We start from the raw sequence: 27,340 nt of genomic DNA, 5'->3' as shown, positions 1-27,340 counted from the left end.
GATAGGCGACAAAGGTAAAGGAGTTGCTCATTCAGGTATTGCTTAAAAAAAATGAGAGGAGAAATGAGAACCTCTTTAACCTCGAGCAATCACTGCCATGGAGGCGCTATCTGCAAGCCCGGGAGGGGAAATGGATGCGTGATCGGCCACGCTGCGGAGGCTATCAGTCGCTATGCAACGCCGCGAGGGATTCCGCCTGCGCGTAGTTGAACGTAACACAGCAATCATTGCGACGTCCGCGAATGGGGGGTCGCACTTCGGGCCGTGTCTCGGCCGAGGAGGAGACACGGCCCGCGTCTGGATGGCCTCAGGCTTGAAAGCAGTGGGGGAGCTCATGCATGGGATCGTCACGAGACGACGAAGGATCGGGGAATGCGAACCGAGGGCGCCAAGAGTTGGCTGCTGCGAGTTATTGGGTGCCTCAAAGATACTGATTTGTCAGCTCGAAAAGAGAGGGAGGAGAGAGGACGCAGGAGTTGCATGAAGGGAACTGCACTGAGTTGCTTTTACTTGAGCTGGAATTGGTGTTATAATTCAATACTAGTAAAAAGAAACGAAGGCAATGCTGGCTAATCGGGTATGAAAATGCCAGAGTTGCACGGTAGTTGGGCGATCAGGGAATAGAGCAAACCCCTCACCAATCAAAACGTCAAGATCCCCAAAAATATCGGCGTGAGTGCTTAGCGTTTTATCGGAATCATTGATATGCTCCTTTAACTTTTCACTCTGGCAATTCACTATCGCTAATGCCCGACTATCATAGCAGTTAGTGGGAAGAGAAGTTGATGTCCACCTTGAACTCGGGAAAATCACGATCACAGGTGAAGGAATCGCAGGATCAGCCTACACGTTACACGATCTAGCCCTAAGCTTCATGGATATATAATCTTTGGAGTATTGCACCCCTGTAATGCACATGCTATAAAAGGCCTGGAAATATGCTCTGTGCATTCACCCTCTGGTATTGCTGTACATGTTGAACCTCAACGCCTCAGCGTCTTGATCATAACATCTCTCGTGTGTGCCAATCGTACTAGCCCAGTCACGCCCTGTGTTACATTGAAAAGGTCTTTATGTCAAAGGTTTCTTGAAGCCTGTCGTGTTCACATTGGGCTTCAAAGGATTTTCGAAAAGTGTCATCAAGTTTACAGCGCATTAGACCCAGGCAAGGGTCGACCTTGTAGCGTATTAGGTAGTCTACATACCATACTCGGCATGCAAGCACCCATTGCTCTCTCCCCAGGCATATTCCAAGATGAGCCATGCCCTTGATCCATGAAACGGCCAATTGTTATGTAGATATTACGCACTACTCAGATAAACATCCTCCAGAGTCACCCCTTCTCCCGCGTAAGCAGCACAAACCTCCATCGCCGATCCCAAGTTCTTCGCCAAGCCCACTTTTCCGACGGATATCCAACATCCCTTAATTAAAACCTGAACAAGAGTGAAACGAAACGAGCAAGTTACAAACCGGAGGAACGCGATAGGAAGGAGCTGACGCACGGGGAGTTTAATCGAAACTCCGCCAATAGCAAAAATGCGATTTGAAACGATGCGGCAGCAAGCGCCGTTGGTGCGCTTCAAAAACAAGGTTGTACCAGGGGTTCGTTCCAAAACGAATCCTTGATGACGAAAGTGGATCCCGATAGAGTGAATGTAGTTGACGGAGCATCTCAAATTAGGGAGATCTGCAACACGGAGGATCTACCGAGTCTTGATCCGTCGGCTTGGCCCTTGCTTGTTCGGTTGTGCCGCAGAGCACGTACGTATGCGTGTGTTTGACCGATATGAAGGAATCATGCTTTTGTGGACCCGAAAGTAGAGATATAATACTTGTACAGAGCCGCCAATTCTTGTCCTTCTTCTCTCAACCTCAGCCGTGTACTCTGTGTTCGCTTTTCCTTTCGCCGCAAGTTCGGTGCCCTCACTCTTTTCTACCGCTAGCTCGGTATCTTCGTTCTTTTCATTGACCCTGGCGGTCCTCCGTTCTCTACCTCTCCTTCGCTGTAAATACTAGCCGCTCTCTTATCGAAACAATCGTTCGAGTCTAGCAGCCATGCGATTCAATCTCTCCAGCATGGCGACCCTCCTTGGGCTCGTCGGAACGACGACAGCTCAACTGCGAACCACACCTCATACCGATCCCAACACCGGCATCGACTTTCAGCAATACCTTAGCGCCAGCTACAGCTTCGGTATCGCCCTTCCCGAGACTGTCGGCTCTGACTTTATCGGCCAGATGGTCATCCCGACTACCGGTACCAACAAGGAAGGATGGGGTGCTGTCTCTCTCCGTGGCGGCATGCTGAGAGGTCTTCTCTTTGTCGCTTGGGTTGATGGCGAGGACATCATCACATCGTTCCGTATCGCCGGATCTTACGCCAACCCCGATGTTTACACTGAAACCGAGGTCAAGGCTTTGCCCATTGCCAACGGTACCTTCATCAACAGCACCCACATCTCGTACACCTTCCTTTGCGAGGGGTGTCTCGTTGAGGGCAAGACAAGCATCAACACCGAATCGCCTGTTCTCGGATGGGCCATCTCCGAGACCAACCCTACCGACCCCTCCGACCCTGCGAGTGCTCTCTCCTACCATGCTGCTGGCTTTGGTCAATTCGGTGTTGACGTCGATGCCGCCAAGTCTGCCAAGTATGCCCAGTGGGCTTCTTGGGCTGCTGAGACTGTTCCTACCCCAGACCCTGGCAACGGCGGTGGTAACGGCACAATCCCTGGAAACGGCACCTTCCCTCTTCCCACTACCTCCAACCAGACCTATGATGCCATCGTTGTTGGTGGTGGCCCTGCCGGTATCATCGCCGCTGAGAGACTTGCTGAGAAGGGCATCAGCGTTCTCCTGATTGAGCGCGGTCCTGCCAACACAGTTGCTCTCGGAAACGCTGCTCAAGCCCTGCCCTGGAATGATACGCTGACCCCCTACGATGTTCCCGCCCTTGGCAGCAGCATGACCAGCCTGTCCGGCACCAAGTTCTGCAGCGACACTGCTTCCACTGCCGGCTGTCTCTTGGGAGGCTCCTCTTCGATCAATGGACTCAACTTCATCCACCCTCCGGAGCATGACTGGCAGCGTTGGCCTACTGGATGGAACTGGGGTGACGTGTCTGAGGCTGCTTCGCGTCTGTATGAGCGCAACCCCGGCACCACCAAGCCTTCTGCCGACGGCAAGTACTACGATGACCACGCTTACAAGGTCCTTCAAAGCTTCCTTGACTCCAAGGGATGGTCCGAAATTGACTCTATCGAAGAGCCTAACAACAAGCACAACATCTACTCCCGCCCGTCTTGGTCCATCAAGAATAATAAGCGTGCCGGCCCTGCTCGCACTTATATTCCTTTCGCCCAGGACCTGCCCAACTTTACTCTCAAGCTTGAGACCAAGGTCGTTCAGCCCCTTCGAACTGGTAGCCAAATTACTGGTGTCCTCACACAGGCCGCCGACGGCAGCCGGCAGATCATCAAGGTCAACAAGGGCGGCAAGGTTATCCTCGCTGCTGGTGCCATGTCTACCCCCCGTCTTCTCTGGAACGCAGGTATCGGCAAGTCTGACGCCCTGGCCATTGTCAAGCAGGGAGCTTCCCGAACTGGTGTGACTCTTCCCGCCGAGTCCAGCTGGATTGACCTGCCTGTTGGCCACCACCTCCAAGACCACGCCCAGGTTATGCTTCAGTTCAACGCCAAGACCAACTTCTCTGCCTACAACTTCAACGGCATCGCCACCAACCCCATTGAGTCTGACCTGGACCTGTACCTCCAGGGATCTGGTCCCATCACTCAAGCTGCTCAGCGCATGCATCTTTGGACTTCGGCCAAGGGTGCCGACGGCCGTGTTCGTTACCTCCAGGGCACAGCCAGTGCCATGGCCTCTGGCGTCATCACTGTCCGCACCTTCTTGACCCACGGAACCACCACCGTCGGTGAGCTCGGTATCACTGCTGCCGGCAACACTGTCCTCAACACCAAGCCCTGGCTCATCGACCAGGAGGACCGCAAGGCCATGTCCGACTTTGTCCAGTGGTGGCTGGATCTCACCAGCGGCAGCAACTCGACTCTCTCCTATGTCACCCCGGTGCCACCCCCGAGGAAATCATTGCTTCCAAGATGATCAGCGGAGACCACTGGGTCGGAAGCGCCAAGATGGGAGTCGACGACGGCCGAAGCGGCAACGGCACCAGCGTCGTGGACCTCAACACCAAGGTGTACGGCACTGACAACCTTTTTGTCGTTGACGCATCTATCCACCCTGACCTGCCGACCGGCAACACGCAGTCCATCATCATGATCACTGCCGAGCACGCCGCCGAAAAGATCTTTGCCTCTGGCTCTGGTAACTATACTACCCCGGCTGCTCCCACCCCGACTCCTGTTGCAACCAAGTGCAAGCGGGGAGTTACTCGACGCGCGGCTCGACAGCCGGTGTACCTGAGGAGGAGATCGTGGTACTAAGCGGACTCTGGTTGACAACTTGTCATCCGACAATCTTTCTAAGCTTTTGTAGATACATCTTCTGTTCAGTTACATAGTAGTCCTCCGTAAATAAATGCCCGTGTGCTTGCCTAACTTTGCTCAGGACCTTGTCAACAAGTATCCGTGACATTCCCCTAATTCTTGTAAAGAGCTAGTTCAGAGCGCATTGGCATAGGCGCTGGGTTTAGCGTAGCCTCCGCTTCTTTACATTGGTATGGACATAAACAAGGGCCCGCGCCAAGGGTATAAAATCCCGCTCCTCCTTGGCCACCGTCTCAACACAGCCAGCAACACGCTCAAGCAACTCAAAATCCGACATCAATGCTCTAGGATTCGGAGACGAGATGATATAATTTGCAACAAATGAATATGCAAGATGGGCTCGGAAAGTTCCAAGAACAAGAGAGAGAGTCTCGAGTCCAGGCTGCTTCACCTCGTGAAGCATATGATACACGAGTTCCAAGATTCGACGAGAAGCTCGCAATGCTGTTTCCGTCAGGGGAATGAGTTGAGCGGATGACGGATTGCCAGGAGAGCTAAGGTCAATGTCCATCGCTTTCCGTAACATGAAGAGGATGGATGTGTATCCAGCCAGAGCGAGGTCAACGAGAATCCAGGTATATACATGGTCATTCCTCAAGGCTTGAATCCATTCATGCTAGGGTAAAACATCGTTAGTCATAAAACTTTCAGGTCTTGACTAGGTCACGAACCAATTTCCAGTCTTGAAATACGTCTTCAATTTGCTGGCACAGAGGCTCAACCGCCTCCACGGTGTCCACTCTGTCTTCTTCGTCATCCAATAACTGGAAGAATGACGCAAGAATCAAAGCCAGTCGGCTTCGCAGTATAAAGGTCATGGTGGGTACGGGTGCGTTGTCGTCTGGGGGCGAGTCGACGGAGAGCCATGGCAGATTGACCCGCCAGTCTTGAATGCTGGAAGAGAAGGCTGCTGGTTTATTGTAGATCAACCTGTAAAATAGATCCATCTGTATCAGCTCCCACATGCCTTTGCGGTCGTCATCAGTTGAAGGTGACTTATCGGGTGACGAGTGGCCGTCTCGGTCGAGGTTATGCATCTGTAGGCCTTCGGCGTATTCGCATGCTAAATTGTGCATTTCCAAGGCCGTCTCGAAGTCGAAACTTTCTGCAGCAGTTCGCATCTAAAATTTTGCGTATTAATGACTACTGTCACAGGGAAGAAAGTTTGCGGGGCGTGGGCCAACCTACCATGTACAGGGCAGCGACGAGGTCCGTCACACTCCCACCAGACTCTCTCTGCCAACTCGGTATGATACGCAAGCAGCAAAGATAAAGCTGTCTTGCATACTTCCTGTCAGGGCCTACGAATGAGCGTTTTCCAGGCAAGAAGCAGCCCTGCCAGAGTATGGCGTAGTAGATGAGGAGCATGCAGGCATCCAAATGAACATGACGCATCGTGACCAAGTCAGGCATCATTTCAAGGAGCCTTCTATCGACCAAGGTCAAGAAGAGCTCAGCGGACATGTGCGCAAAGTAGTCTAGGCAAGCGATTAGCATCAAAGTCCCACGGCTGGGTCTAGCACTGACTTTGCATCCAGGTCCTCGCCAGTTCTGGTGGAATCGAGACGCCTTCTGTGGCGATGCGATATGCACTTCTTGCTCCAGCTTTTCTGCGAGCTTGAACCTGTTTGATAGCCATTTCAAGTATAGAGGTATTTCCCATATGCTTCCAGGCGTCTTCTTCACTTGGGTCTGGGTCATTAAGCAAATTGCTGATCGAAGGAGTCGGCGGCACAACATTGGACACCTCGGTGTCTTCGGAAACGAATGCCTCGTTATTCGAAGAATATGTGGCATCAGCACGTGGCCCAAAGTCAGGGCTTTGAGTTGAAGGATGCCCTGTTGTCTCCTCTGGGGGCTGATCGCAAGCTCCCCCCTCAGATGAAGGACTGGAATCACTGGATAAACCCCGTGCGGCTGAAGGCTGTTTCTCGATTCGATCAAGGCGCTCAAGAATTCGTGACAAAGTGGCATCCTCAGCTCTAAAGACGTTGTCAGCTCTGCACATATGTAGTCAGACCGTGCTGCTCTTCCTACTTTTTGGGTTGAGGTCTTCTCGGTCGCCTCATCCTCATTTTTCTGCGAGGATAGTCACATTGAATGGTGTTGATCCTGCAGTTTTCGCAACAAGGTAATTGACGAGTGCAACGGATCTGAAGTTGGCGAACCCAGAGATGAGATTAGCCACGGATGGTGTATAGTCGTTGCCTGCATGCCCGAGAGAAGGTATGGATGGATAAAATTGTGCAGGGATTTAGGTACCTTCTTTTGTCGGCAATTTGTGCACTGAATCAACAAAAGGAATTAATTAGTTACTGCACGAGATGTTTTGACGATAATGAGGTTGATGCAAAGAGGATTGATGGGCAACCGCATGTATCCTGCGCGAGAGTGCAAGCGATTGATAATGCATGCTCAAACTAGCTGCCGCTCGATAGTAAACTTACAGCGATCCCGGTCAGGTTTGTACCATTGACTCGGTCCATATTGATGGCTACTATAAATTTGCACGATACCTCTGGCGTGAAGCGCAACTGTTTGTTGTGATGCGCGACGGCAGGGTGAGAAAAGATGGGGCTGGACTTGGGCGTCGCAATGGTCTTTAAGGTTGTAGTTACCGGGTAGTGATGCTTACCGGGGCTCGAACAATGCGGTTGTCCGCGATATTCAAGTATGCGCAACGACTGATGAGAGGGTCATTTACTTGATATCAATCGAGCAACAGGTTCTTAACTCGCGTCCCAAAATATAAATAGAATTAATATCAAGAGACACTATGATCTAAGATATTCCGCGACACTCTTCCCCCAGCGAACCGCACTCTTGTACTTGAACATGCCAGGAGCATTTCCCGTCTTCAATCCTTCGATGGCATCTGCAAGAGCTGGCCCCGAACCCTCCTCTTTGACGTCTTTGAGCGCGTAGAGATATGTCTTGAAGCAAAACAAGACGAATCGCGTTTGGGGAAGTCGAGTGAGTGTCTGAAGCTCGATTCGCAAATGGGCCTAAAAGATGATAATGTTAGTGATGGCTTTATAAAGGAAAGCGGGATAACTTGCCTTGGAGCAGTCTACTTCTTCATCGGCAACGAATTCATCGCCGTCTTTGATGTGATTTCCCGAAGTGTTGATGAGGTCTCCATGTGTTTGGACCACCCACTACGGTAGAGTCAGCAATAGCCCTGGTCTTGAGCAGCTATAGCAGCTATGATGATTATACTTACGTTCATGCGCTTGACACTCTTGCCTACTTGCAGCTTTCGAAAAAATCGCTCCATGCTTGGCCCAATCTTCTCATATGACGGAACCGGATCATGGATCCCCTTCAAATCTTGGCCTAACTTAGTTGATGGATCGAAGCCGGTGGGGAAGCAACACGTAAAAGCCAAGCAAACGTGTGTCGTGTCTGTTTCTTTCAAGAGAAAGATGTCTTCCTCGACCGTTTCTGCAAGCGTACGCAAGCAGATCTCAGGGTCGGAAGGGGGATTTAGTGGAAACGCTGCGCCGGTTACTGTGTTCTGAAATGTGCCCTTTCCGGTGGTTTTGAACATGGATGGAAACCGGGTTGGTAGGTGGTGTCCGAGAAGGTATGAGTAAAGTTCCTCCACGGCGGCCTCACCACCTGGAAGACAGCCATGCACCGTGTTCTTGTAGTTGGCAACAATCGAACGGCGAGTGGTCACTCGGTCTAGGTAGTCTTGGTCAACGGTGATTATTTCGGACAGGTCATCGGCTTGTATGCCTATTTGGACAAGATCTGGTCAGCAGCGTTGGCTTTTCAGGCCCATTACCCTCAAACGTACCCATTGTGATGTTATAAGTTGGCTTGAAAGGTCGCAACCGTTTCGGCTTCTCTGCTCTCCAATCGAAGTTACGAAGGGGTTCAATGGGAACAATGGCCCGCCCATGCTTGTTCCTCCATCTGCTGAGTGTCGCCTGGGTGAAGTTGAAGTTAGCGGCCAAAATTGACGCCGGTAACGCAAAGCTTGGATGAAACTTACATTCCCTTTCTGCCACAATAGATACAGAAGGCCCACGAAAATGCAGGCCGCAATGGCAGCCACCAAGAGTGTGTGATGAGTGTCTGTGTTGAGTAATCGAAACGTCATGTTGCCAGACAATAAGTTCAAACAAGATCTAGAAGAAAAAGGAAGAAAGATGAAAAGAAAGAAGTGTCCATGATTGAATAGCATCTGCTTTATATGTATGTGGATTCCACTCTGAAAATAGTTGTACGTCAAAGCCTCAGCCCCTCCCTGGATCATGACCTGCCCCAACCTCAGAAACCGCAGATAAGGTACGTTCGAACCATTGCGGGGTTGGCCAGTTAGATGGCTTACCGCGTTTGCTTGTGGGTAACCCGGAATGCCCTCGAAGATATCGGCTAGGCGGCCTAGAAACGGAAGGCCCACACGAGAGATGCCACCGAGCCCTCTGACTACTTATTCATGTCTTGTGACGAAACAGCAGCTCGGGCGGTCACTGGGCCGTCGTTTAAGATTGAAAACATGAATTGGGGTTGGTAAAATGGAAGCTGAGGCTCCACTGCTGAGCACACATTCCATCTTAGTGTGCAATCTCCCTCACTGGCAAGTTTTAAGACAAGGGAAACTCGGCGGTTAAAACGATCAAGATCCTAAAATAATCATGTGTGAAGGCCTGCAGTAGTGCTTGCAACCAGTTGGGCGGTTCTGATAAGAGTGATTGGCAACCCACCAACTGGAGAGCCAAGAGGGGAAAGGTGAGCACTTGGCCGGACTTTCGGACTCTCCGGCATGATCCGGAGTGTCCGAACAGCCGGACTGACCGCACTTTCCGGACTCTTTTTTGCAGACCACGAAGTGATCACCATCTCCTTTTAGGTAGCGGAAAGAATAGAATAAATTCATAAGACAAAATTGGACAATATTGATCAACATTGGACGTTTTAATACCCTTTTACCGTTCTTAGTATACTTTTATGTCTTATTTAAAAGTCATAGTCTTCAAGGGCTCGGCCCGAGTCCCTGCTTTCTGGCATCGTGAACCATCTGACCCGGTTCATGGTGTCCATTGAACTGGGGAGAGCACACGACACGTCCATGGAACACAGCCATAGAACGTACACTTTAAAATCTAACCAGTAGTTTTCCTTATTTCCAAGTTATTAACTACAATAGTCGGCAGCTTGAGACGGGTAACTTACCAGTGTTAGTGCCGCTGAATAGTCCTTGCAAAGCCTGTTCAGCAACCTTCAGGCCACCATCAATAACGGTCGCTCTTGTGCGGATTTTCCCCTCTGCGACCCACTGGGCGATTTGGCGTCTGGCATCGTCGAATTCGTCCGCGTAGTCAATGACGATGAATCCTTGCAATCTGGAAAGGTTAGCTGTTGGCCTTGAGCATCAAGTTTCGAACTTGCCTGATACGCTTAACTGACGCCCATACCAAGTTCTAGTGAGTTCGTTAGAGGGACCGAATCCTTGAATTATGATGGCATCCATGGTACATACCTTGGGGCCAGTGGGTGATGCCGAGTTGTATTGACTGATTGCCCCCGACATGACAAAACGAGAAAAGAGCTGGGCTCTCGAGAGGGCCAGATCTAGGATCTCGCCTCCGACTTAGGATGAGTGTTAGAACGATTTTCCTGTAGGTCACCGTGATCGGAGAATACTTGCCGTTGTCGAAAAAGACATCAATGAGATCTGGAGTAGCCTCCTCAAACTGACTCTTGAAGTCCGGGTCTTTGTAGTTCAGGGCCACATCGAATCCCAGTTCCTTGATCCATGAGCACTTTTCGTCACTCCCAACGATACCCACGACCCTGGCCCCAGCAATCTTGGCGATCTGGCCAGCGATGCTTCCCGTGGCGCCAGCCGCGCCTGAAATAACGACAGTCTCCCCCGGTTTTGGGTGGCCGATTTTGTTAAGCCCAAAGTAGGCAGTCAATCCAGTCCAATGGTAGACACCCAGAAGATCGGTTATTTCGAAGCCAGGTCCTAGCTCTGGTGCTTTCTCGAATTGTTCTTCTGTGAGGATGGCTTCCTCGCGCCATCCCACCTGATCAGACAGGATAGTATCGCCGACCTGGACCTGCGAGTTCTTTGACGCAGTAACTTGAGCGAGAACGAAACCGCGCATAACCTCGCCGATTTTGACGGATGGGTAAAAAGTGTCGACATCTAGAAAATGCTTGTGAGCCATGTGGATTTACCTCTTGATTTGGGATAACATACCCATGATCCATGCTCGCATCGCCGGTTCGAGACCCAGGTAGAGGGTTTTCACGAGTATCTGGCCAGCTTTCAAGTCATCTTCTTTCTGGGACGGCAGGAGCTTCTGCTTAAAGGTTTGGCCAGGAATAATGTTACCGGTCGGCCTTTCAGCGAGCACAACGGAAAGGGTGGTTCCCGACATGATTAAAAAAGAAGCAAAATGTGTTCAAAATAGTTGATATCACGTGAGGTGCGAAAATTCGTGACGAGCTTCAGGGCATACGAATGGCCATATTGAAGTAAAACCGGTGCTCATAAGCCATTGTTAAGTACCTACGAAACAAGAGGGTCGGGATATCATATTGGCCACCGGAACCTCGGGTGCTAGGTGCGGCCCGAGACTCAAAGCTTCACTCTCTACGAGATAGACCATGATGAGTATTTGAACTGCTCAGCCAGGCATTAAGGGAATATAATATTATAGACAAGAGGGTCCTAAGATGCTCAATGGGGCCATAATCGGGGAAGTTAAATAATTTCACCGACGACACGGCATAAAGCATAACCGTGTCCTCGGACACGGGCAAACCTCTTTACCGAGGTGGCTCGCACCAAAATGACACAATCGAGCCCATCCATGATTCGAAAAACATCAATAGACAAGCAGGCTATTTCAGGAGCGGCATGAAGGACATTTGCTCTCTCTTTGACTGCCTCTTTCACTGTGCCGAGACCTGTTAGGGGAGGCATATGAGAACTGTCCATACTCACGCGATTGGCTTTTTGCTTCATCAAGGTCAGCCTGTATGAATTATGAATAAGTTTCACAGGTAGTTATTGCACTGGTCCAGACAAGTAACGTTAGTATTCCACTTCCTAAACGCTTGAGTGGGCAGTCGACGGCATCATCACCAAAATGCCCATCTCCGACCCGTCGTCTGTGCCAGAACTCCGCTAACTCAGTAACAGTACGATAAGGAAGTGGTTACACTTGTAAGGTGAACTGCTTTTCTAAATACAAGTGCGGGAGAAAAAAGAACGGAACAAATGGCCAAATACTTTGATTACAATACAACATCTTTTACGTACCAGCCATCCTCATCTACACCCCAGTGACTGAAAGCACTATTTGGCAGAATCAAACGCCTATGGTAATTATTGTCAAGATGTCCCTTCCACGTGCCCAATCTGCTGTAATGTGAACCAAATATTGTATGTCGATTACGTTGAGGATCCTACGACCGTCACATACCCTACATTTGCTATGGTAATCCGGTATCCCGCCCAAGCGATTCGTCACTTTGTAACCTGCACAGGCCACGCTATAACGTTATGATGGAATAGTGCAAATTTTGTTAGCTCGAATCTCATCACTAATGTTGCTCTGGGGTAGTCTAGACCTAATGCTGGCTGGATTGCTGCGCTATTCGGCCGAACCGGGGTAGACAGAGTTTCGGGTCGTATCCGAACTATCGATAGCTTCAAGCGATTCATAGCCGGCCATCAAGTCGATTTGTCAGAGTGAATCAGTTTGGGAGAGAAACACAAGAAATCTAGAGCAAGTCGAATATCCTGAACTACCTACCTATGCAGATGAAGTGTATATATTACCGCTTATAGGACCCTATTCAGGTTTCACTCTCACCAGTACAACTTCAACTGTTCCTTCTCAGACCCAATTGGATCTTAAAGCATCAACCCAAGTTCCCGATTTACACGATCCATTTTATCAGCTATCAACATGGCAAAGACACCCATTCCTGTTGGCTTCGTCGGACTGTCGTCCAAGCCGTGGGTTTCCAAAGCACACATCTAGCATGTAGACTAACAAACCCAGCGAGTGGTCCTGGGCCGTGGCAGCTCATCTACCCTACTTTGCGCAGTCAACCAACTACAAGATTGCAGCCCTGCAAAACAGCTCAGTCGAAACAGCCAAGAAGGCTATCGAGGTCCACAAGCTGGGAGATGATGTTCACGCTCACGGTGATGTTCAGTCGATTGCTTCCGATCCCAGCGTCGACCTGGTCGCAATTGCAGTCAAGGTTCCACTCCATGCGGCTGCTGTCGAGGCAGCCTTGAACGCTGGGAAGTCCGTCTTTTGCGAGTGGCATCTGGCACGAAACGGCGCCGAGGCTGAGCGCCTGACATCTCTTGCCCAAGCCATTGAACTTTTGGTGATATTAATCATGCATTGGCTCTGTTGCGCTGCTGTGAGGACGTGTCTGAGCCCTCACCGAGTATTTATGAGTCAGTTGTAGATCATAGTAATTGCCTAAACAGGAAGCGGCAATTTTCACGGCAACCAAACCGGGAATGTATGGGTACTGTAGCCGTGTTCAACTTTCTTGGTCAAAAACGCTGCACATGGCCAGGGGGGAGGGGGCAGAGCAACTCAACAGAGATAATACAGCCGTGATACAACCAAAGCTTATACCCATGTGTCCAACTTTCAAGGACGTGATTGGGTGATGTACGAGGCCAACTGTCTTTAATGGCAAGATCTACGAGTGCACTGTCGCATTCTACTTGGAACTGAGATCAGAACCGACATAGCGGCTCGGCTGGCTGCGTCCGTTTCGCCACCTTGATTGTCAGGTGTCCAAGAGGCACGGCTAACTGGAACCTATAACTACAAATTAGTATTGGGTAATTCAAGGCTGTGAGATAGATAGTGCCTGAAAAACGCCCGCAAAAATTCCCGACGATACCACGACCAGGGTTGCTATTATCCGGACCCATAGACCCATAGTAAGCAGTCTTATCTCGCCTTTCCGCAGTTTCCCTGCCGTTCCCGGCGTCTGGACATAAGTAGCAAGCGAGAACGGATAGGCGGCCGGTTATGGTATGGCGGCATCGTCAATGAACAAAAGGTCCGGACCGTAACTCAGCCTTAATTTAAGGCAAATGCAACCTTCCTTAGTAGGTGTATCGGAGTGACCAAAACGAGTGATAGTAAGCAGCGTACCGAGAGGAGGGTTAGCGTCGGATGATATAGAAGATCTAGTTGACAAAGGTTAAATATAAACATACGGAACTCACCGTTTGGCAGGACTATTGTAAAGCCAGGTCACTCTTTTTCACTCTTTTTCAGGGCCAGCCATCAACATGAGGCTCCTTTCTTTACTCTTGGCGATATCTCTCGCCGCCCACGCCCAAGCCAGGGCAGTCTTTGCACACTTTATGATTGGGAATACGGAACAGTACACCAATGCAGACTTTGTCAATGATATCACAAAGGCCCAAGAAGCTCACACCGATGGCTTTGTGTTGAACATTGCATACGATGACCCTACCAACGATCGCTCTATCCCCATGGCTTTCGATGCAGCCGGCAGCCTGGGCTTCAAACTACTATTCTCGTTCGACTACGCTGGCAATGGAGACTGGCCAATGGACCAGGTCATTGCCCTCATCAACAAGTACAGCTCGCATTCTGCTCACTTTAAGCGCGGTTCTCAGCCATTGGTGTCCACATTTGAGGGCTTCAAGAGGGCTAGTGACTGGAGTACAATCAAGGACAAGACCAACTGCTTTTTCATGCCCAGCTGGTCTTCCGTAGGAGCAAAGAGAGCCGTCAGAACAGGGGAGACCGATGGCCTCTTTAGCTGGGCGGCGTGGCCTGAAGGTCCGAACAAGATTGACATGGAGGTTGATGCATCCTACCTCATTTTCTTGAACGGGTCATCATACATGATGTAAGTAGTCCAAGTGACAGTGACATGCATTTGAGACTCGCTAACTCTTGCACAAAGGCCAATCTCTCCTTGGTTCTACACCAACCTTCCCGGCTACAACAAGAACTGGCTCTGGCGTGGAGACTCACTGTGGCATGACCGCTGGAATCTGGCCTTTACACTTGTCTCACAAGACCAGTGGCCAGGCCAACCAGAGTATCTACAGATTATCTCGTGGAACGACTATGGAGAATCTCACTACATTGGTCCTCTGAACGACAAAGCCTACGTTGCCTTCGATATTGGCGAGGCTCCCTATAACTACGTCAAGGGTATGCCTCATGACGGCTGGAGGAAGCTGCTTCCATACGCAATCGACACCTTCAAAAACGGAATCGCCACCATCAACCAAGAGGTTCTTGTGGCTTGGTACCGAACCACTCCGGCATCGGCATGCGGCACCGGAGGGACGACGGGAAATACGGCAGCTCAGCTGCAGCCTGAGATGCCACCTGGAGAACTGTCCCAAGACAAGATCTTTTTCTCGGCCTTGCTGACGTCCCTGCTAACTCCAAGAGTCACGATCGACGGTCAGAGGCGTGTCGTTAACTGGGACGATGCTCCATACGGTTATGTGGGCATGTATCACGGCAGCTTTGCATACGAAGGCCGTGTTGGCAAGGTTCTCATCGAGCTCGTTGACAATTCAGGTGCTGTTGTTGCTACACTCAATGGTGCTGATCTTACAAATACCTGTGAAAAGGGCATCACCAATTGGAACCCCTGGGTTGGAAGTACTACGACGACAAGATCGGTTTCTGCAGCGCCGGCACTGTCTCTGTCAAAGCAGCAGTGTATGAAGGGTACTGGGCGAGACGGGTTCAAGGAGCTTTGCGAGTTTACATGTGCCTTTGGCTATTGTCCGTAAGTGAGAGCACAGACCACCAAAACAGATGATAGCTAACCCGATGTCGCCAAAAGTCCAGGCCCGTGTACCTGCACCAAGCTGGGCAAGGCTCTGGATACACCAGACCCTAAGAATGTCGATGGATACCCATTAGCTGGATCAGACTGCACATACAAGGGTCTTTGTTCGTATGCTTGTAACTACGGCTACTGCCCACCCAAGTTTTGCACGACGGCCGCTTCGGCCAAGGACAAGTGCGTCATTCCACCCGAAGCAGCGGACCCTGAAGACTCGGACGATGCCTGCACCTCAGGAACTGGAACAGGCAACTTTGAGGGACTCTGCAGCTTCTCTTGCGGACGTGGTTACTGTCCCCAGCCTCAATGCAAGTGCACAGGACGCGGCCCGGCCATTACACCTCCGCCTGCGACTTCTGCCGGAGGATACCCAGCAAAGGGTCTTTTGGGCGAATATACTGGACTCTGCAACTTCGCTTGCTCCCGCGACTACTGCCCGCCAGGTGCTTGTTCCAAGGCCAATCCCTACGGTGCTCTGTTCAAGGAGCAGCTTCGGACGTGCGATTCTTCTGATGAAAAGAGTGAGTTTCCTGCCCCCCTGTAACTAGATGCGAACTAACACTTGGTTCAGGCGCCTGGAACTGCCCCAATCTCAACTGCTACAAAGCTGATACTCTGACCAACACTGTCAAGGAACGGTGGGATTCTGTCGGTGCAGGAGAGTTCTTCAACTACACGGCAGAATGGTTCTATTACCAGAATGAGGTGGCCATTGGTGGTAACACAATGTTTTACGGATCGCCTTTCCAGGATCAGTACATTCGTTCCATTGCCTACTTCTACGGCGGCCGTGACTCGAATGGGGCGAATAGGGCAGCTGACAACTACGACTGCGACATTATTGGAACCAACGCATGGTATGTACTTGTGAGGCACTGTCTTGTTACACTAACTAATCATGATCAACATCTAGTACGAACCCCTTCAAGTGCGGCACGACACAATACCCTGGCATGGATCTGGTCTTTGCATCGTTCTCCAACTTGCATAACTTCATCACAAATATGTATCTTTCGATAGATGGTGTTTCCGCAAGCGCGGCGGCGAACTCGGCCTCGGTCAGTAAAATCCATCGCTACTTGGCTCTGTTACTAACCACTCAATCAGATTGCCGACAAGTTTGGCGATCCCAAGTTGGACGAGGGTCTCAAGTTCCTGCAGGAGTTCTCGGAGTACTTCGGTCTCAGCTTGCAGTTTGCCGGTGGCTCATTCTGGAGCAAGGTAAGTGAGAGGACCAAATCTGATTGAAACGTGCTAACGGTAATAAGATGATCACGGATCCAGATGCATTCAAGGCATTTGGAGAAGTTGTTTCGAGGGCCGAACAGCTCTCTGGCACCGTCGAGACCTTCACATCCCTCTACAGCACTATTTCCGAGGCCCAGACCGAAGAGTATGACAACAATTCACCCTTCTGATAAGATCCCATACTCACAGCTTAACAGGGCTATGAATGCGCTTGAGATCCTCACAGATGTCAGCAAAGCAGGTGACGAATTTGCCAAGCAGGTCCGCCAGACGCTTGACAAATTCATGAAGCAGATCTTTGATGGGAGCTACCTTTCAACAAGACGACTTTACCCCATGATTGCCGACGGAACTTGGCTCGACGCCCCCAAGGTTTCCATCTTTGACTTCCACAAGTCCATCGAACCCATCATGAACGCCATGCTGATCAACAAGGCCTGGACCACCGGTGCCAACGGAAACGCCATTGTGATTCTCGTCAAGGAGGGGCATGTGACATACCCACAGCCTCGACGCGGCAACGCTGCTCTCATGACCAACGACGACGGTGAGGCTACGCAGCACTTTTACACGAGTGAAACAGGTGAGAAGTGGACACTGTGGATAGCTCAAGTAGACGTCTGCACGCAGAACCGCTGTGATCGTCGATTCAAGGCGCCCAAGGGTCTCGACGAGATCAGAAAGGAGAACGACTATGGCGTTACCCTCGAAAACATGATTCTGTCACCTTTCTTCAACTGGCGGAGACAGGGTAACCAGAACTACCATCCGACAAAGCTTGATCCATACGCCAAGAATGGCGACAAATCGGCGTCGTCGCAGGTTCCGTTCTCAGTTGGCCTCAACCATCCCGGCGCCATCCCGATCCCGGTCTGCGATATCGAGACGGCTTGGCAGAACATTGCTAAGTGGTGGAGGGACCCCAGCGAAGCTCCTTGTGATTACTATCCCTGCTGCAGTTACTAGTCTCCAACGCAGGATTAGTAAAAGCTAGCTATCTGCTTGGAACAGAGTGTACGTTGTGTTCGGGGATATGTAGCACCGACTTGGCCAATCTGGGCCTTGACAGATTTCTCTCGTATACGTGGAAACGGCCAACAATCATTATCTTCATCACCACAGGCACCACTCTCTAGCTCCTGGTTTTCTTCTGTATTAATTAATCATCATTTCATGCCAAATCTTGACTTTTATTGCCACCAATTGAGGGGCTCTTACAGTCTCTCCATTTTCCCAGACCGTTGAAAGTGCTAAGTGGGTAGGGATTGTAGAAGCTTTCGATCTGTTCCGCACACAGGATAAGATGATATCGATGACGTCCGTATTTTGAACGCGTGTGATTATTTTATGCTTGCCAGCTACCCAAGTGCCCATGACTTGGTAGTCTCCCATCTGGAACCCCTTCATGTCAAGGTTGGGAGAGGTTTGAGCAGAAGCATCCCAACCCTACACACCATCAAGCATGAAGCAAAAGTATCTGGCATACTATGTAGAAGCGCCCCTATCAAATTTGGAATCACCATCTCCAAAATGCCCCTTTCGCCCGTCCCCCGGTAATATGGGAACGAGTCATTGCAAGCGCCACTGACGGAAAGCTCCAGACCAACCTTGGCGCCACACATGGTTTCCACGTGGCTCTCTACTGTGAGCATCACATGCTCTACACAATATCTGGCTCATCTGACTTGGAGATGGTTGCCGCTAAACGCAGCAGAGGCAACGATCAACAAGGCCAAAGGGTTGCAATGTCAGACTTTAGGGCAGACCTTGTCTGCTCTCCCCCGGGATAATCGGGAGTTCCCCGTGTGTTCCACGCGTTCTGGAGACAATTTTCCCTTTTCATCGCTGCCAGCATGACCTCTCTGCGTGTATGGATTCAAGAATTGGACCAACTGTGGGAGTGTTGATGCCAGATACTCCTCTGCCCCCTGCTGATCTTGATCCTCATCGCGCCCGAGGCTCCCTTGCGCGCGATCGCGCACCAATTCAGCCGAGAGCCGTTCGACCGGCAACACCATGTCCAGTGAGGTTCCAACGTTGATAGGTGTGAGCTCAATGCTTCTGGCGCTGGTTACGATATTCGTCACGATCCGATTCTTTGTGCGCAGTTTCTTATTACGGAGTCTCGACTGGGACGATGGTAAGGACCCCAGTTCCCGTTTCTGCCCGTCATAGATTCTAACGTGGGGAAAGCACTTGTCCTTCTCAGCTGGGTACTACACCTATTCTTGATATCTGAATACTCACTTACCCTCCCAGTGCTTAATGATGGTCTTCTTAAGCACAGTAATAGCCAGTGAGTCCAGAAAGTCATGCTGTAACGTGCCCAGGCTGATAGTTATCCCAGTGACCAAAGTTGGTTTGGGGTCCTATGTCGATACGGTGTCGGAGGACCACCTCCGTAAGTTTCTCAAGGCAAGAGACTCAATATCATGAGATATCTCTACGATCGCTCACCTTTACAACAATAGCTCCGAGTCGTCATCTCGCTTGCCTATGTCTGGGGCTTTGTCACCGTCAAAATGTCCTTCGCGGTTCTCTACCTGAGGTTACTCCCTGGCACCATCTATCGACGCCTCAACCAGGTATTGCTTGTTTTACTACTTGCCCAAGGCCTTGAAGAGTCCTTAGTTGTCATTTTTCAGTGCAACCCAGTTGATAAAGCATGGACACCCTCCAAAAAGGGGCATTGCCTAGACTTGAGAAGCTTCTACTACACCTCTGTAAGATCAAGGCCAAGGACACTATGGGTGGCACAGATGCTAATAGTAGTAGTTCGGTATCAAGCTCGTGACAGATATTGTCCTATTTGCTCAGCCGATCCCGATGGTTTGGAGGATGCAGCTATCTAGAACGAAAAAGATTGGCGTGGTGTTGATGCTTTCGCTCGGCCTGTTGTAAGCCCACCCGGCACCCATACATGATTCGAAACTGATGAGCATAGCGTCTGTGTCATATCAATCGTCAGAGTTACCTACATTTCCGTGCTGAATACCGATGTCACACGTAAGTGGCCGAATTAATGACGCCGAATATCCGTCCCTGACAAGATACAAGGTGCGATTGTATCCTCACTTCTTTGGTCCGAGGTCGAGGTCAGCGCACTTGTCCTTTGCGCCTGCATTCCCTCGCTCCGGCCGTTCTTTCGATGTTTCCCAAGAGTCAACAAAGCACTCGGGCTCTCATCGGGTGACGACTCGAACATGCGGTATAACCGACGTGTGAGTCAGAATAGGCTGCCGGTGCTGTTGACGAGCCAGAGCGGGAGCAATAAACATTCACGAAGGGCAACACGTGAGTCATCAGAGGTTAGACGGGTTGAGGAGGATTCTGATGAGTAGCTCAGGAGATCGTTAGAATTGGGTTCTGGGTACGAGGAGCTTCGACCTTTGGACTTGCGCGATAATATTAGACCTGGAGATGGAGGAGGGTGAACTTTGAAAGCTGACGGTTGAGAATCTATACCAGCTATATCGCGCCTGTAATCTATCATGGTACGTTCGTCACGCCGGCGACATCTGGTCTATGAGCTGTACGGCATGATTTGGCCGATGCAAGGCCAGGTTACCAACCTGACTCCTACAATAGATCTCCATACTTTCAATTAGGGGAAAACCTATTTCCCCAGCCTACTCAACCAATGCGATGCTTTTTCGAAGCCGAGTACGATGTCCCGCCTGACCAGATCAATACTAATACTTGAACCCAGGAGGATTTTCAGCCGTTTATGTCCCTCAGCCTCATTCGACTGTGGCTTTTCAGCCTAAAATCATTGATGCCCAACGTACTATTTATCGCATAAGCTATCTGTATAGCTATACTCCTTGTTAATCTCAGCGAATTAAGACTCTCCAATCGCCTGTCAAATCGGACTGATTTTCAGAGAGCCAGTTACAACCACGTTATCGAATTCGCTAGCTCTGGTGGTCGGCTTCCTTTTGCAACCGGACGGATCTCCACCTACGTAACAACCACCCTCGAGTTGGTACAGTTGAACGGACGTTGGGTGCGCAACTTGGAGAGTTCAAGCTCCAATCTTCCTCTGGACATCCTGATTGGTCGTTAACAGGCAATCAGCGCAAGATGGATTTGAGCCTCATATTGAATCCCACGCGCCCAACACCAGACGCTGAAGACGCGCAACCTGAAAGTCTACAGCATGCTCCTACCACCTACAACTATACTCCTCTGAAACACCCAGATGAGATAAGTCTACTCATAATCGAACCCGGGAGGCAGTCAGACGCTGTGAAATGCAATCTTCTCCTACGCCCGTCTTTCTCATACACCGTCATATGAAGCCTTGTCATACATATGGGGGACGGAGAAAAGACCAAGTCAGATCACTTGTGGGCAGGATGGACGCATTGAAGTCACTCAAAACTGTTTTGAAGCCATTAAGCGCCTACGGTACACAGATCGCCAAAGAGTTACATGGATAGACGCAGTCTGTATCGATCAACCGAGCATTGCTGAGCGTGGTCACCAGGTTGCAATCATGCCGTCCATCTACCGGCAAGCAGAAAAAGTGATTGTGTACTTGGGTGAGTCTGCAGAAGACAGTGATCTCGCCATGGAATACCCCAAAAGCCACGGATTCATCAATGATGATGCAACATCCTTCTCACCTTCACACTCCCAACTGGCCTTGGGGAGACTTATCTCGCGCCCTTGGTTCTCTCGGCTATGGGTTCTTCAGGAAATATTCATGTCTGTATCTGCAGAAGTGATCTGCGGCAATAAGAGCGTTCCTTGGGCCTGTTTCCGGCGACTTGCGAAATGGAATCCTCAAAACTCGCCCCAAAAGATACCCCTCGTCATGTCTGTCAAAAGCTATCGCAGCACTCAAGATCCCTCTATTCAGGACTTCTTTAGACTTCTCTCCAATACCCGTGATTGCGGGTGCAAAGACCCTCGAGACCGAATATTCGCCCTCTTTTCGATGGGGCCGAAGGACCTGCATAAAAGTCTAAACATCGACTACAAAGAATCTACTGAGACGGTTTTCACAAATACGGCCATCTATCTAATCAACTCTATCGGTTTAGATGCGTTGTGTGGGGTGGGAGGAAGAGAGGGAAGCAGCAGTCTACCTTCTGGGGTACCTGACTGGAGGATACGAATCAGTTCAACACCAATGATGGATTTGGTGGACGAAGCTGGCTCTGTCGGAGGGAGGCGGCATGACCAAGTCTTTCAATTCTTAAACTCGCACCAGACAGGGCAACAGACTGTTCTTCAGACTTATGGCTGCCACTTTGGTAATGTTGAATCCATGGGAGACATCTTCTTGTCAGACCGAAGCAACTTGGGCCATGTCATTGGCCAAGGTTGGAAAGATTTCACTGGTGATCGCACCCTGAACCTCCAATCCTTGACTTTCAGGCAGTCATTCTTTCGGACTCTTTACATGGACGCCAAGAACACAACTTCATGGGCTGGGAAGCGTCTGGAGGCACTACAGCGCGCCTCTCATGTGGCTATTGAAGGCCGAGAAGGCCCGGTCAGCGACGATGACGATGACACAAAACAATTCTACTTGGAGACCATGGTGGACGCATGGGACAAACTAAAACAGGACCTGTCTTGCGAGAGTTTCCCATTCGCGAAGCGGAAGAGACTTTATTCCTGCTGCACAGGACGCCGGCTATGCAAGACTCGAAAGTCGTTTATTGGGTTGGTGCCAGCACAAACCCAGCAAAAAGACGAAATATTTATCCTGAGAGGAGCAAGATGCCCTTTTGTTCTTCGGAAGGAACATGACCACTACTTCATAGTCGGGCCTTGCTTTGTTTGGGAAGCTATGGCTGGGCGCCCTTCTCGTGCCCAATTCACGAGAATTGATATTTGGTAGTATGTGTGCCGGGAGTATGGCAATGGGTGTCGAATATGTAATATTGCCATTGCTATAGCTCTCAGGACCATAAAGCCAAGCACTTCTCGCAGTGTCATCAGCGAGAAAGCTCAGTTCAAAGCCTTTGATTACAAAGTAGGCCACGAGAAACCAAGGGCATTTTTCTCAGTGACTAATCGGTCTGGCACCTGGTCATCCAGAACTCTTGGCTACACCACAAACCCCTTTGTTGTAGGACACGGCAAACCTTCTCGTAATTGCAATAGATTTCCCTTGTACAGAGGGCCCATTTTGCTATTGACCAAGCTTCTAGGCTCTTAGTTAACTGCCGACCTACCGCAATCGCAATGGCAGGCGGCGTGGCTCGACGTAGTTCCAGGAGATAATGCTCATATCTAAGTTTACTTGGTTTATCACGAGAAACTAGCCTTTGGCTCGGGTTATCCGAGGTCACCAAGTTACCTTGCCAAGAAATGAAAGGAGTTGGAATATATTTTGGCTTACGTAGACAAGCTTGAGCTCAGTCGAGATCTCCTACTATATAACCCTCATCTTTGCCGAATTTTGGGGAGCAACTTCTTGGTCCCCTCACCAGCATATCCTTTACTACTGCAAAACTCGATATCACACAATGAAACTCCAGACATTTGCTATTATTTTCTTCCTCCCCGCAGTCTTGGGCTGGTGGGTACGTATCAGACTCGTCCTCGCTCGCTGACGATTGCTAATGCCGTGCAGAACTGCAACTTGCCCGTTGGCACTGGAGACTATGGCACCTGCGTCGAAGATGGAAAAGCAGGAAGTGCCCTTCCTTGTACCAACGTGAGTTCCATTTCCCACCCTTCATATACACCAGACACATGCTGACGTGACGAACCCGCTCAGGACCATCCATGCAGGAGACAGGGCAACGGATGCATTGGCGTTGGCGGTGGTACTGCCCACTGTTCTTGAAACAATTCGGCTTTAATCTAATTATTAAAGGGATGTCGTGGTATTCTTGACGGTAGACTAATGCGTAAATAGTCTTACACCGAGGAAAGGTAGGACAGTACTGGGAATACCCTCATTCGGAGGATACTGCTAGTGTCGGTATTTAGTCTTAAGCGCAACTGAAGATACATATCAATGTCATATTTCCGCCGTTCTCTTGATCTCACTCCCAAAACGCCTCGATCTTTTTCTTTCAGATATTAGGTTCACCGACTCTTGTGCACAAGTGTCTTGGGACAGTGACGGGAGGGCGTCAGACCCCGTTTCCGAGGCCAAGGAATCCAGGAAAAGAATCCTTCGCTGGCAATGACAGAAAGTATAAATCAAGGCTAGTGAGTTAGAGCTTATCATCGGTAATAACCGTCCTCGTGACAGTATGACCGGGGTTAGTAGAGAGACCCATCTTGTGTCGATCGTTATTTGTTTCGGCATTTGCGGGCTTGGCAGGTTTCCGGCGACGGACTGGGTAGGGGTACTTGTGGAGGAGTGGATACGAAGAGAACAGGTCTTTATGTTCGCTTGCTTCATTGACAAACGGTCGGCCTCAGGAGTGTGTAACAAGAATGACCAGACAGGGCCTGATTCTTAGGTGATCAAGAGCAAGCTCATCAAGATGTGCTTGTCAGTACTGGCAGAATAAAAGATGAGAGAAATACCTAGATGTTGAAATCAAGCCTTTGGTCGAGTCTTGACAGTATCAGGAGAGAAACAGCCTATTAAGTTGTGTTTGATTTCTTTCTTGGAACAAGAATAGTAAATAACTAACAATGCAAGATGCTTTTATGATTATTTGTAGTCCTGGAATAATCTCTCGCATTTTTGCAACAGACCCCGCCCGAGTAGCCTGAACAGTTCTCCTCAATGCTGAGAATCAATTATCGGGCAGAAAGAACGCCCAGCAAGACCAAATTAATTTTCCGAGGAGGACAAAGAGGGAAAAAGAGCGCGTAGTCCATCGAAAAGACAGCATCTAATATAATCTTAGTACGAATGAAACCCCCAACACCCATCTCAGACACTAAAATGTGACAATTTTAGACTATGTAATCTGATGATCCCTCCAGCCCAGCTTTTTCTATCAATTCCAAACTCTCAAGCCCTTGGCTCTGCATTCAACGCATCTGTCCACCTAAACTTCCCTTATCGTGCAGTCTCGTGAGGCCTCCGATGGCGTTCACAGCCTCAGGCGGGGTAGCACGTGACTGGCGAGCAACCTCCAGGCATCAGTCGATGACTGACTTGTCATCCTCACAACTCCCTTAGTCACTCACAAATCATCCATAGCCCTTTCTACAGACGCGAAGATCCCATGTCCATCGCACACTGCGCCCTTTGTGGCCTGAATATCCCTTCCAACAATTCATCCCTCTGGACCAGCAAGTTCCGAGCGGGTTGGTGTTCAACTGCCTGATTCGCAATCTGTACTGACGCAGGCTAGTCTACACCGATAAGGAGAACTGGAATCAAGCTAGGCTTTCTGGCGTTGGTACTATCAATAATGATGGAGCAAAAGCTCCTAGGGACTCCAAGCGTCGCTTTGACGATGACGACATCCAACCGACAGAGTTGATCACGATAGATTTAGCCACCAGGTCTTTCAACAAGTTCATAGGCCCCAATCCATCTGCCCAAGAGCCGGGATTCTGGGGCTTTGGGTTTCATGCGAGCTGTTGGGGTATCCTCACACACCTCTTCCAGCCTAATCTTAACGAGCTTCTGCAGGCGTGCCTCTCTTTCCCGCTTAGAGACCGTGGCATCCTCGACTGGGGACACACTTATGGTGGAGCGATAGTTATCAAAGAGGACGATGGTCTGCCTATGCTGCTTCCACGGTACTTCAGGGGAGCCAACACAATGGACCCTATGCGTCAAGACCCTTTCAACCTTTCTGCGATACTGGAGCTGGCGAGATCTGCGATACCTGAGCACCCAATTGATAAGACCAGCGCAATTGAGGTCTCTTGCCAGGCCTCAGGGGTTGATCCCTTCAACTCATTACCACCCGAGCTCATTGCGGCGATTCTGGAGTTCGTTCCTTCTCGTTATGTGCAATGCGTGAAGCTTGCCTCGCGTCCGTTCGCGGCTTGCCCGTTGACAGAATCGTTTTGGGCGTCACGATTCCTCGAGGGAAATGATTTTCACCATGTGTTTGAAGTGTGGAAGTCGAAGCCCAAGTCCTGGGGAAGTATGCACCAAGCTTTGAGGGGTATCAGACATCATCGCAAACTACTTAGCCGAAAGCGTGTCTGGGATCTATCTCTGAAATTGAGAGATCTATTGGACCAGTTGATGCCAATTTGTCATGGAGATTCTTTGCACAGCTACTTTGAACCTGTGGGAAACCATGATCACCTCGACTGGCAAGTCGCAAGCCGAGGTCTTGCGAGACCTGAGGACGAGTTCAGACAAGGTACTAGGTCTCTTCGAACACGAGTTATCGACATCCCTCAAGATGTTCAGGAGGTCTTCATCAGCTTCGTTCAGCTTAGCCTTGGCGAGTTTGTTTCCGGGATTCGATTTCAACGTCAGAATGGGGAAGACGTACGAATTGGGTACTCGGAGGCTTGTCGAGAACTCCCTCTTGGTATTCCACCTGGCCTTGAAATTCGCGGCTTGTTTTTGGCGTTCAGCGAAATGGGTGTTCAGGCTGTCTCTGCCCTGATGGAAGACGACACTCGTTCTCCTTGGAGAGGCGCAGAACAGGGGCTTCCCAAAATGCGGTTGAGTACGATGTTTAGACTGACCACACTGAAAGGAGAGTTTGATGTCTGTATACCCTATCCAAGATCACATTTTCCGCACGGCAACGCTAACTATGCTTGTCATATCCAGGCCTTCAAGCTAGTGGCCCTCAGTATTCCTATTATCTCTACCTACAAGATTCCATCCCAGGAGACACACTTATGGGATGATATCCCGCCAGATCACCTCTATCTCAATGGAAGCGACGACGACTTTCCCAAGACTGACTATCGGCACATCCCTCTGCCATACTCTACCGTGTACTTTGGTGGTCCTTACGGACAAGACCTGGCCCAGCTCGTGCAAATCAGGTGGACTTTTTATATCGATGTGATTTCTGCTCTGCAGTTCATCTACACGGATTCCTCTAAGAACAAGTATTTTGGTGGAAGAGATCCTTTTGCGGAATCTGGAAGAGAGAGGAGACCTACAAATGTTCGGGATAATGAACAGCTCTTCTCTATCGACGGACCAGCTGGGGAACTCATCACATCGATCGAGGTGCAAGGCGGCAAGGACCGAGTCGAGGGCATGACTGTAATTGTGTCACTCTCCTGGGCTAATTGGTAACTGACCATGTGACAAACAGCTCAAAACCAACTTTGGAAGAAAGGTTACGTTCCCCCAGAATTATCTGAGGGGCGGCTCCGCCTGGACAGTCATTGAACCTGAGGGTGATGTGATTGTTGGGTTCTATTCTGTTGTTGTGAGTGCCTTGCAACCTATACTATTGAATTAAGTGGCCACTAACAATGTTCAGGAACGCGGCTTGAGGAATGTCGGCTTAATGTCTATGGATGGATCTGCTGCAAACAGACACCCAGTTATACGAGCAGTGAGTAATACAACTTCCCAAGGTTAATATCGTGGAGGTAGCTTACATGGAACCTACCATATAGCCAGATTGCTCCATTTTGTGAGGCAATCCTGTACAGATCATTCACATCGGCAAAACGAAGAAAGGGGAAGCCCGAATGGGCGTCAAGTAACATCAAACGATTCACCAAATCGTGGATTAGGCTAGACATAACTATTGTACAGGGATCATCACGGCGTATTCCATGACAAAAGAAGACTGATATCTACTCGAATCCACGAGGAGACTGTTGGTCCCGGAAG

General features: G+C 50.0%; 7 protein-coding genes across 7 annotated transcripts; 5 read left to right on the top strand and 2 right to left on the bottom strand.

The window, feature by feature from the left end:
- Nucleotides 1-2,059: 2,059 nt before the first annotated feature.
- On the top strand, nucleotides 2,060-4,467 carry MRS44_016762 (uncharacterized protein; the record flags this gene model as incomplete). The annotated part of the gene is made up of 2 exons (XM_065618168.1): nucleotides 2,060-4,081; nucleotides 4,123-4,467. 2 exons carry the CDS (start codon nucleotides 2,060-2,062, stop codon nucleotides 4,465-4,467), a joined length of 2,367 nt encoding a protein of 788 aa, XP_065474240.1.
- Nucleotides 4,468-4,672: 205 nt separating this feature from the next.
- On the bottom strand, nucleotides 4,673-8,638 carry MRS44_016761 (uncharacterized protein; the record flags this gene model as incomplete). The annotated part of the gene is made up of 11 exons (XM_046272814.2): nucleotides 4,673-5,146; nucleotides 5,202-5,651; nucleotides 5,719-6,008; nucleotides 6,058-6,512; nucleotides 6,551-6,609; nucleotides 6,978-7,130; nucleotides 7,347-7,535; nucleotides 7,605-7,688; nucleotides 7,754-8,271; nucleotides 8,333-8,465; nucleotides 8,531-8,638. The coding sequence occupies 11 exons, from the start codon at nucleotides 8,636-8,638 to the stop codon at nucleotides 4,673-4,675; spliced, it is 2,913 nt and encodes a 970-aa protein (XP_046130644.2).
- An 860-nt stretch (nucleotides 8,639-9,498) lies between these two features.
- MRS44_016760 (uncharacterized protein) lies at nucleotides 9,499-10,928 on the bottom strand (the record flags this gene model as incomplete). The annotated part of the gene is made up of 5 exons (XM_065618167.1): nucleotides 9,499-9,635; nucleotides 9,715-9,897; nucleotides 9,957-9,962; nucleotides 10,022-10,693; nucleotides 10,748-10,928. 5 exons carry the CDS (start codon nucleotides 10,926-10,928, stop codon nucleotides 9,499-9,501), a joined length of 1,179 nt encoding a protein of 392 aa, XP_065474239.1.
- Nucleotides 10,929-12,467: 1,539 nt separating this feature from the next.
- Nucleotides 12,468-12,984, top strand: MRS44_016759 (uncharacterized protein; the record flags this gene model as incomplete). Its single annotated transcript, XM_046281330.1, has 2 exons — nucleotides 12,468-12,517; nucleotides 12,564-12,984. 2 exons carry the CDS (start codon nucleotides 12,468-12,470, stop codon nucleotides 12,982-12,984), a joined length of 471 nt encoding a protein of 156 aa, XP_046130646.1.
- An 847-nt stretch (nucleotides 12,985-13,831) lies between these two features.
- Nucleotides 13,832-17,598, top strand: MRS44_016758 (uncharacterized protein; the record flags this gene model as incomplete). The annotated part of the gene is made up of 8 exons (XM_046281331.2): nucleotides 13,832-14,421; nucleotides 14,479-15,324; nucleotides 15,382-15,905; nucleotides 15,956-16,241; nucleotides 16,298-16,442; nucleotides 16,492-16,605; nucleotides 16,653-16,777; nucleotides 16,830-17,598. 8 exons carry the CDS (start codon nucleotides 13,832-13,834, stop codon nucleotides 17,596-17,598), a joined length of 3,399 nt encoding a protein of 1,132 aa, XP_046130647.2.
- Nucleotides 17,599-21,130: 3,532 nt separating this feature from the next.
- On the top strand, nucleotides 21,131-22,486 carry MRS44_016757 (uncharacterized protein; the record flags this gene model as incomplete). The annotated part of the gene is made up of 1 exon (XM_065618166.1): nucleotides 21,131-22,486. One exon carries the CDS (start codon nucleotides 21,131-21,133, stop codon nucleotides 22,484-22,486), a length of 1,356 nt encoding a protein of 451 aa, XP_065474238.1.
- A 631-nt stretch (nucleotides 22,487-23,117) lies between these two features.
- Nucleotides 23,118-27,210, top strand: MRS44_016756 (uncharacterized protein; the record flags this gene model as incomplete). The annotated part of the gene is made up of 8 exons (XM_065618165.1): nucleotides 23,118-23,174; nucleotides 23,225-23,308; nucleotides 23,513-23,529; nucleotides 24,764-24,870; nucleotides 24,918-26,758; nucleotides 26,811-26,927; nucleotides 26,982-27,056; nucleotides 27,157-27,210. 8 exons carry the CDS (start codon nucleotides 23,118-23,120, stop codon nucleotides 27,208-27,210), a joined length of 2,352 nt encoding a protein of 783 aa, XP_065474237.1.
- Between the last annotated feature and the right edge of the window lie 130 nt (nucleotides 27,211-27,340).

The sequence above is a fragment of the Fusarium solani genome (assembly GCF_023522795.1).
Source record: "Fusarium solani strain SB1 chromosome Unknown bctg00000012, whole genome shotgun sequence".
NCBI classification, from domain to species: domain Eukaryota; kingdom Fungi; phylum Ascomycota; class Sordariomycetes; order Hypocreales; family Nectriaceae; genus Fusarium; species Fusarium solani.
The sequence above is the reverse complement of the archived record's forward strand: the minus strand, read 5'-3'. Positions and strand labels throughout refer to the sequence as shown.